Raw genomic sequence first — 8,923 nt, forward strand, 5'->3', positions numbered from 1 at the left:
AGGGTGGAGGGACAGTACAAGAGGGGAAGGCCCTCTATGAGGTGGATTGATTCAGTGACTGGGGTAATTGGGATGGGAGTGTCAGAGCAAATTTAAAAAAAAATAAAAAGGAAGACGCCCTAACCAAAAACCAAACCAAATATAACTGAAAAATTTCATCTATGTTTACTTACTCACTTACAAGCAAATAGTCTAAATAAATTCCTATTAAATTTCAAATCAGCAAAGGAAATTAAAAATATATTAAGTACATAAGTAAAAACTGATATAAATTTTTATTTTTACATTAATGGGTATACATGTGAATTTACATTAAACCAAATGTGTATAAAACATATGTGATCACATCTGAAGGTACAGAAAATGTTTGAACATTACGTCAGTGCCAGTTCATATAATAACTTTTAATAAACTAATATTATAATTTATTTTGCATTCTATACAATCCTTAACATATAAATAGATGTGTTGTTGTTGTTATGTGCCGTTGAGAATATTCCTTTAAAGTTAGAAACAATGCCACCACCTCCATTAATGAAAATTGAACTGGAAACACAGGGTCAGAATAATAAAACAGAGAATTGTGAATAGGGAAAGGAAAAGATCAGATGACGCTATTATCACTACATATTTCAACGTCATAACCTCTCTGGTGGTAAGTAGTTGTACTGCCAAAACATGACAGAGGTTGAAATCCTCCTGCCTGCCTGTGGGAGAAATGTGGGCAATCTCCTCCTATGTACTGTCTCTGAAAACTCTCTAGAGGGTCAGTTATGACCCAAGTTGGACAACATATTAAAAACGACAACAAAATCATTCCACTTAAACCCGGCCTGAGAAAAAGTCAACATTATCGCAAAGAAGGTTTTAAAATTTGCTGGTGAAAAAAAAAAGAACTTGAAAAGTATAATTGTTCTCTAGTGGTCCCCTGCCTATGTATGGTTTTAGAATTGGGGTGCAATTTTACTATCCAACAAGGACGCAACAAGAAAGCCAACACCAATGGAATCGCTGCTAGGGATGGATCAAGTAAGAAAACTAACCAAGAATTCGTTAAGTTGTGCAGTTTCATAGGACTGCTTTACTGAGAGTTAAGAGTCAAGATGAAGTGTTCAATACTTGAAAACAGAGGAGACCAACACCCAGGAAGAGCTGGGAAATGAGGGCATTGCACAAAAGAGAAACCTAGGTGTTCAGGTTGGCTGTATCCCACTTGTTCTTCATGGTTCTCAAACATGCAACACATGGGGTGAGGGGTATAAACTCAGCTCAGGCAAAGAAGAAATGCCAGTGCAAAGAACATGAAGTTCAGGACTCTGAGTGTGCAGTACTGTTCGCGGCTTCTACCAACAAAGGGTGTGCTTAGAGCCCGCCCCTGCAAAGACCTCTGGGAGACCCCAGGGAGCGTGGGGGTTAAACGGATGTGCTGCCTACGTCTTGGTTTCATTTCCGGTCTCTCGAGGCTCGGTGGAGACGTGGACTGCACGCTCTGACACAGATCCGCTGAGAGGAGAAACTGTCTACGTTTCGAGGTAAGCCCCTTACGTGAGATTTGAGGGAATGAAGGACCCCTGAACAAAGGGCTTGTGCAGAAAGAATCACTGTTGAGACGGGGGGGCCTGGCGGCAGCCTGGGAAAACCCTCACTCACTGTCCGGAATGCTGAGATGAAGCCGAGGACTGTGGCCGACCACGATCTGGTCGGGGGTCCACAGGAAAACCAGGAGTGTGGGACACCCACCCAGGGAAACGCGGGGTGGGGGGCACCAACTGAGTGCTGATACTAGCTTTGAGGCTCTGAGAATGCTGAGACTTTTGCATAGGTGGTGGTGGTGCTGTGGGAGCTTCTAGTCAGAACCGCTTCTTTCATGGCGGACCTTGGAAGGGATGTTCAGGCGTCCTGATTCGCCCGGAAGGGCGTTGCCCATTTTTCTCACACAGAGCCGCCATTAGAGCGCGAACTTCGACACTCCGCGTTGGCAGCGCGGTCCTTTAGGGTGCTCTCATATCACTAGCGGCTAGAGTCATTTACCCTATAGGAGTCCACGGAAGAACCATGAGTAAAGTTTTACTGGTTTATAGGTCATGTTACAGGAGTTGAGCCAGCGCATCTATGTAAACAGAAAGTGTCCTGATAGTTTCCTGTCTAGTATTTCAGAGACGAGACACCTTGTTCAAAAGGTGGTTTTTGTTACTGTTTTTGTTTATCGCGGAGTCAGAACCGACCCATAGCAGACTCTGCAGCGGGAGAGGAAGTTGCCCATCTTCTCCAGAAGTTAAATCTCTACTAAACAGTGTCTTTGCAATCACTTGTTATGCGTCAGAGAGCTGGACAATGACGAGGGAGGACAGAAGGAGAATTCTTGCTTTTGAGCTTTGGTGTTGGAGAAGAGTGCTGAGGGTGCCATGGATTGCTAAGAAAACAAGCAGATTCATCCTAGAGAGGGTTAAACCCGGCTGCTCCCTGGAGGCAAGGATTCTGAGACTTCGTCTGGCGTACTTTGGTCATGTTGTAAGGAGAGACCGGTCCTTGGAGAAAGATATGCTTGGGAGGGTGGAGGGACAGCGCAGGAGAGGAAGGCCCCCTTTGAGGTGGATTGATTCAGTGACTGGGGCACTAGGGAAGAGTGTGTCGGAGACAGTGCGATTGGCACAGGACAGAGCAGCGTTTAGAGCTGTTGTACATAGGGGTCGCTATGAGTCGCAAGCGACTCGATGGCACATAACAACAACAATCAGTGTCAATTACAGGACAGAACAAGTTTATCAATGAGTATCTGTCCTGAGGGCTTACTATGTAAATAATGCTACTATCCAACCTACAAGACAGAGCTGCAGAAGGCTTTGTCAGAGTACCTCATTGCCTAGGTGAGATTTGACACACCCTTCAGTGCCTGCATAATTACTCCTGGGCAGCACAAAGCAAGCTTGCGAAAAGTGCCAGTGCCTGTCTTCACGATTAGTGAATGCTGTTAGGGAGTGACCTTGTATTAGCACACAGTAAAGGCTCTCGAACCAACCAGTAGAAAATGTAAGGAGCTTAAGCTTGGATTGCATGGTCTTTCCATCCAGAAGACTCAAGAACTCAACAGAACCCAACCCTACCTGTGTGCTGTCAGATGAGAGAGTTCTGTTCTGGGTTGACTCGCTGCAGCCAGTGGAGCATTCACGTTTCCTTTAGGTTCTTAGGGGATATAACACTCAGAAAACCAGATGATATTTGAAGCTCTAGAGCATTGTCAAAAGAAGGCTACTGCAAGTGGGCTTCTTTAGAACTACCACAGTTTATTTTGCCAACTTAGGTCACATTCACACTATCCTTCTCTCCTCAGGCTCTGGTCCCTGCTGCTGTTGACAAAGGCCATCATGTCTCAGGAACAGGAGAAGTCATGGCTTGGTGAAATTCAAGATCTGGAGAGTACACAGGGCAACCAGTCTCTGGAGGAAATCGATCCCTCTCCCTCCATGCCTCCAATAGCTGATAACCTGGAAGAGCTTCTTGGTGCTGAAACATCCAGTAATACCGAGGGTCCTCAAAATGAGTGTCCCTCTACCGTTCCTGCCTCATCAACCTCATTGAGCAAATCAGATGAAAGCTCTAGCAGTGAAGAAGATGAAGATTTTCCAAGCACTTCTGAGGTTCTGGCATACATTGTGAATATGTGCAAAGATCTTATAAGAAAAAAGATAGATTTCCTGGTGGATTTCCTGCTGACCAAGTACAAAAAGAAAGAGCTGATTACAAAGGAAGAAATGATGAATGCTGTCATGGAAGAGTATGCAGACTACTTTCCTGAGATCCTCATGAGAGCCACTGAACGGCTGGAGATTATCTTTGGTCTGGATCTGAAGGAGGTGGATCCCGGCAGCAACACTTATACCCTTCTCATCAAATTAGGCCTCACCTATGATGGGCTGCTGAGTGAAGTAGAGGGCATGCCAAAGTCTGGTCTCCTCATACTGATCTTGAGTGTGATCTTCATGAAGGGCAACAGGGCCACTGAAGAGGAAGTCTGGGAAATTCTGAGCGTGACAGGTATATATCCTGAGCAGAAGCACTTCATCTTTGGGGATCCCAAGGAGCTCATCACCAAAGACATGGTGCAAGAAAAATACCTTCAATACCAACAGGTGCCCAATAGTGATCCCCCACAGTATGAATTTCTGTGGGGCCCACGAGCCCTTATTGAAACAACCAAGATGAAAGTCCTGGAGTTTGTGGCCAAGGTCCGGGACACTGACCCTAGTTGTTTCCCATCACAGTATGAAGAGGCTTGGAAAGATGAAGCAGAGAGAGCCCAGGCCAGAGCTGCAGCCATCGCTGTAGGTACCCCCAGGGGCAGGGTGAGGTTGACCAGGAGCTCTTCTTTCCCCTAGTGATACCAAGGGTAGATTTTCCACACCATGTTTCAGGAAGCCAGTTACAACTGTTCAGGGAATCCAACATACTTCATCTTTTTCTCTATGTTCTAGATACGTAAAATTGAACATTAAGCTTTTATATTTGCAAAGAGTTGTTTTATTTAAATGTTATGTCATAGACCGTTTAATTGACACAGATTCTATAAGTTTAAGGATAATTTTGTTCAATCTTTTATTGGTGGTTATATATTTAAAATATTTGTTAATTTCTAACAACAAAGAATTATTTGGAACCAAATATTACATTTTGTGATGTGGAATATGGTAAGATGGCACTGTTACAGGAATAGCTCTGATTTGGTGAATGAACACAGCTTAAATAAATATAAGTGAGATCAAGAATCAGAGAAAACCCTAATTTTAAAGTGTTGTTCTCTTAACCCACTGGTACTGACCTGGATTTTGTCAGTTTTTTTCAATTCTGTAAGAGAAAGAATTCTTAATAAATGATAGCACATACTCACTGTCTCATTTATTTCTGAAACCGTAACAGAGCATTTACTCACTGGAAAGTATTGGTTTAGTACAGGCATGGTACAGTAAACAGCACTCAGCATTTGCTTCTAAGATTTTGACGCATAAGAGTAGTAATTTTATTAGGATGGTGGTGGAATATCATCTAATACCTGAAGATCACATGAAAGAAGTTAATACGGTAAAGGGTGGTGAGTGCAAATGAGAGTATGAGGTGTAAATACCTTGAAGCTAGAAAATTTAGGGTTTCAGTGGGAGGTAGTTTTGTATGTGTCTGTAATCAGAAACACATTCCTTTGGGTTGGCAGTGCAGTTTCTTAACACTAGGCCACCAGATATGCCTTATCATAAATACCATAATTATTTAAGGATTTAATTTGACATTTAAATCCTAATTTGGCTCTGGTGGCCTAGGAGTCAAACAGTTCAAATCCACCAGCTGCTCAGCTAAGAAGCATAGTTCTAATTCACCAGCTACTCCTAGACAGAAGGTTGCCAATCGCCTTCTGTGAGATTTATTGCTTCTGAAAACCTGCTGGAGGTTGGGCTAGGATCCAGATCCACAGTACATAAAAACAAATTAATCAACTGGTCCTTGGTGAGGGACATCATGTTTGGGAGAGTGGAGGGATGGTGTAGGAGAGGAAGACCCTCAATGAGATGGATCGATTCTGTGATTGGGGTGGTGGGAGTGTGTTGAAGACGGTGAGGTTGGCACAGGATAGAACAGGGTTTAGGGCTGTTGTCCAATAGGGTCGCTATGAGTCACAAGTGACTCAATGGCACATAACAATGACAAAAACAATCAATCCCTTAAAGTACCACAACATCAATTTGCTGTTTGCATTCTCCTTTCCCCTACCTGTTAACCTTCAAAAATGGATTATATCTGCCTCTATAGAGTTTTATAATAGTACCCATATACCATGACATTGGGTATTTTCTGTGTTAAATAATTTTAAATACTTAAGAAAATACAGTATCCTACACAGGTTTTTCTGAAAAGATAAAAGGAAGAAATGTTTCTAACTTCCTTGATAAGTTCATCATTCCACTGATAAAGGATATAGAAAAGAGACTACAGGGATAATAAATAAAATATCTTCCTTGTCCTTAAGTAAAATTTTAACAAATTAATATGACATACAGAAAAAAGAATGTTAACCATGATTGATTGGTCTTCAAAATATTACACAAATTTTGTATCCCTGGAATAAATTCCATGTGGCGCGTTTAGCTATTGAAATATATCGGCATTGTTAGCTGCTATTTACTCATAGTTGTTCCATGCACAATGTAGCAAACTACTGCCCAGTCTGGCATCCTGTTCATGCTTTCAATCAGACCACTTTGATCTGCATAGTTTTCATTGACTATGTTTCAGACGTAGATCACCAGGCCTTTTTTCAAGTCCATTTTAGTTGCAAAGCTCTGCAGAAATCTCCAGTATCACAGCAACATATAAGTCTTCAGTTATATGCAGAATGTCTGTTTATATGGTTCTTTGATATAAAAAAAAATGTAGAAATCCTTGTATACTAAGAACAAAGAATACCCAAAACATTCCCTGGTGAAGTTCAAATGCCTTCATTATGGACCACACTGCATGAACCAAAAATCTTTATACCAGTAAGTAATTCCATGGGGAAAGTTTCAAGGTATCAGGGAACCCATTCCACTTGTGAGTCCACAACAAATGTACATGGAAATAATACTCAAAAAAACTCCAATAACTTATTCCAATGAGAAGACCTGCTGAAAAATACATATGCATGTGAAAGTTGAACAATGAGAAATAGCATAGATGATCCAACATCTGTGAACCCATGGTGCCAGCAAAGAAAACCAAGCACACTGTAGACACTTGAAAAGAATAGGTGAACTAAAAAAAATATTTTTATATACTTAATGTTTTTCTAAGTCCTGATTGGTGTCTGAATGGCAATTTTATTTTATTTTCTGTCATTATTGACTCCCCATGCAAAGAGCTCCATTTAGATTTTCTTTGGTAGTTGACCTTACATATTCACAAATTCCCTTGTTCTTGTTATTAGGGGTCTTCAAGGTAAGCGTAATTCATACTAATTCTATATACAGCAGCTCTGTATTGTGTCCCTGACCTAAGTGTCTGAAGCCCATTGCTGTAGGCACTGTGTCAATCCATCTCATTGAGGGCTTTCCTCTCTCCCTGACCCTCCATCTTTCCAAGCCTAGTCACCTCTCCTAGCAACATACCCAAAGTATGTGATACAAAGCTTTGTCATCCTTGGCTGAAAGGAGCATTCTGGCTGTATTTTCCCCAAGACATATCTTTGTTATTTTGGTAGTCCCTGGGATACTTAGTACTCTTCTCCAACAAACACCACAATCAAAAGCATAAGTTCTTCTTTTGTAATTCATTTTCCAGCATTCAGATACACAGTGAGTGAGTGAAAAGACCATGAGCTAAATCAGGTACACCTTATTTTTCAAACTGACACCATTACTCGTAAGTAATTTGGAATAGAACAATACAGAAATAAAAGAAAAATCCCTTAATTTCTGCTTTTCTTGAAATGTGCTAATTTCACCTTCATATTTGATAGTCCCTTTAACAAGATACAAGATTCTTGCTTGGCAGCAGATGTCTTTTAGACTATATACATAGATACACACACACACATAAATATATATATATATATATCATCCCAGTACATTCTGGCCTGTAGGGTTTCTTCTGGAAAACTGGAACTTACTTTTTGTTCTCGTTTATAGATGACACAGTTTTCCTGAGTTACTTTCAGCATTTATTTTGTTTTTCATTTTAGAAAATATGATAATTTATCTTAGCATTTTTCTTCCAGCCTTTATCCTGTCTTTGGTCAACACTGCTTCTTGGTTTCTCATTTTTCATAATGTTTGGGAATTTCTCCAAAGCAAATCTTCCACAGGTTCTTCTTTGCTATTTTGTTACTGACTTTTGGATTATTTTTTTTTTAGATAAAGAGTTCTTTTTTAAAAAAATAAAATTTTACTTTAATTATTATAACAAACATTTATAGAGAAGTTAGATTTTTTAATTTATTCATTCATTGTTGCACATTTTATCCCTTGCTTTCTCACAACCTCCCCCAGTTCACTTTTTTAAAAAAAATTTTATTTTATTAATTTTTGTGCATTGTACCGTCAAATGAGATCTGACAGATACAGGAGGAGATCGTCCCTCCTTCTCCAGCAGAGCATCTGGTGGATTCAAACCAGACACATCTGGGATTGCAGTGCAGCTTCTTGCCACTAGGCCACCAGAGCTCCCTCCCAGTTCACTTAAAAAAAAGTATTCATTCATTGTGGCTCAATTACCTCCTCCTCCCAGTTGTCTTTGCAATTACATATCTTTTATTCTGGGATTTTGTCATACATATAATGCCTAACCATATATTCATTTTAGACAGTTCCTTCTTTTATCTGTTCCAATGCAATGGTAATTACCAACTCAATCTTAATCCTATTCTCCTCCCAACCCCCCATGTCAGACCTGCTTTATAACAGTGGTGTGATGCAGTATTTATCCTTTTGCGACTGAGATATTTCACTCAGTATGATGTGCTACAGGGTCCTCCCTGTTGTGTAATGTTTTACATGTTCATTGTTTTTCAGTGTTGCATAGTAGTCCATTGTATGAATAGACCTTAGTTTTTCTATACATTCATTTATTGGTGGGCACTTGGATTGCTTCCATTTCTTTGCAATTGTAAGTAAAAGAGCAATAAATATGAGAGTGCATATATTTGTTTGGATGGTGGTTATTGCTTCTCTAGGGTATATTCTCAGTAGTGGAATTGCTGGATCAAATGGTATTTCTATTTCCAATTTTTTTTAGAAAGTGCCTAACTGCCTTCCATAGTGGTTTTACCATTTTACACTCCCATCAGAAATTACTAAAGGTCCCCATCTCTCCACAACCTCACCAGAATTTATTGTTTTCTGCTCTGTTGAGCCTTGCTATTGTTACTGGAGTGACATGATATCTCATAGTTGTTTTGATTTGC

General features: G+C 40.4%; 1 protein-coding gene across 1 annotated transcript; it reads left to right on the forward strand.

Annotated features, from left to right (window-relative positions):
* The first annotated feature begins 3,365 nt into the window (after positions 1 to 3,365).
* Positions 3,366 to 4,376, forward strand: LOC102871825 (melanoma-associated antigen B16-like). The gene has a single exon (XM_006881855.1). The coding sequence runs from the start codon at positions 3,366 to 3,368 to the stop codon at positions 4,374 to 4,376; it is 1,011 nt and encodes a 336-aa protein (XP_006881917.1).
* The last annotated feature ends 4,547 nt before the right edge of the window (positions 4,377 to 8,923 follow it).

This window comes from Elephantulus edwardii, unplaced genomic scaffold, assembly GCF_000299155.1.
Source record: "Elephantulus edwardii isolate Elephantulus edwardi_28Jun2011 unplaced genomic scaffold, EleEdw1.0 scaffold00016, whole genome shotgun sequence".
In the NCBI taxonomy this organism is placed as follows: domain Eukaryota; kingdom Metazoa; phylum Chordata; class Mammalia; order Macroscelidea; family Macroscelididae; genus Elephantulus; species Elephantulus edwardii.

Bases quoted from the DNA above. Each gene is read 5' to 3' on its own strand.
- LOC102871825 (XM_006881855.1), top strand. From the start codon at position 3,366: ATGTCTCAGGAACAGGAGAAGTCATGGCTTGGTGAAATTCAAGATCTG.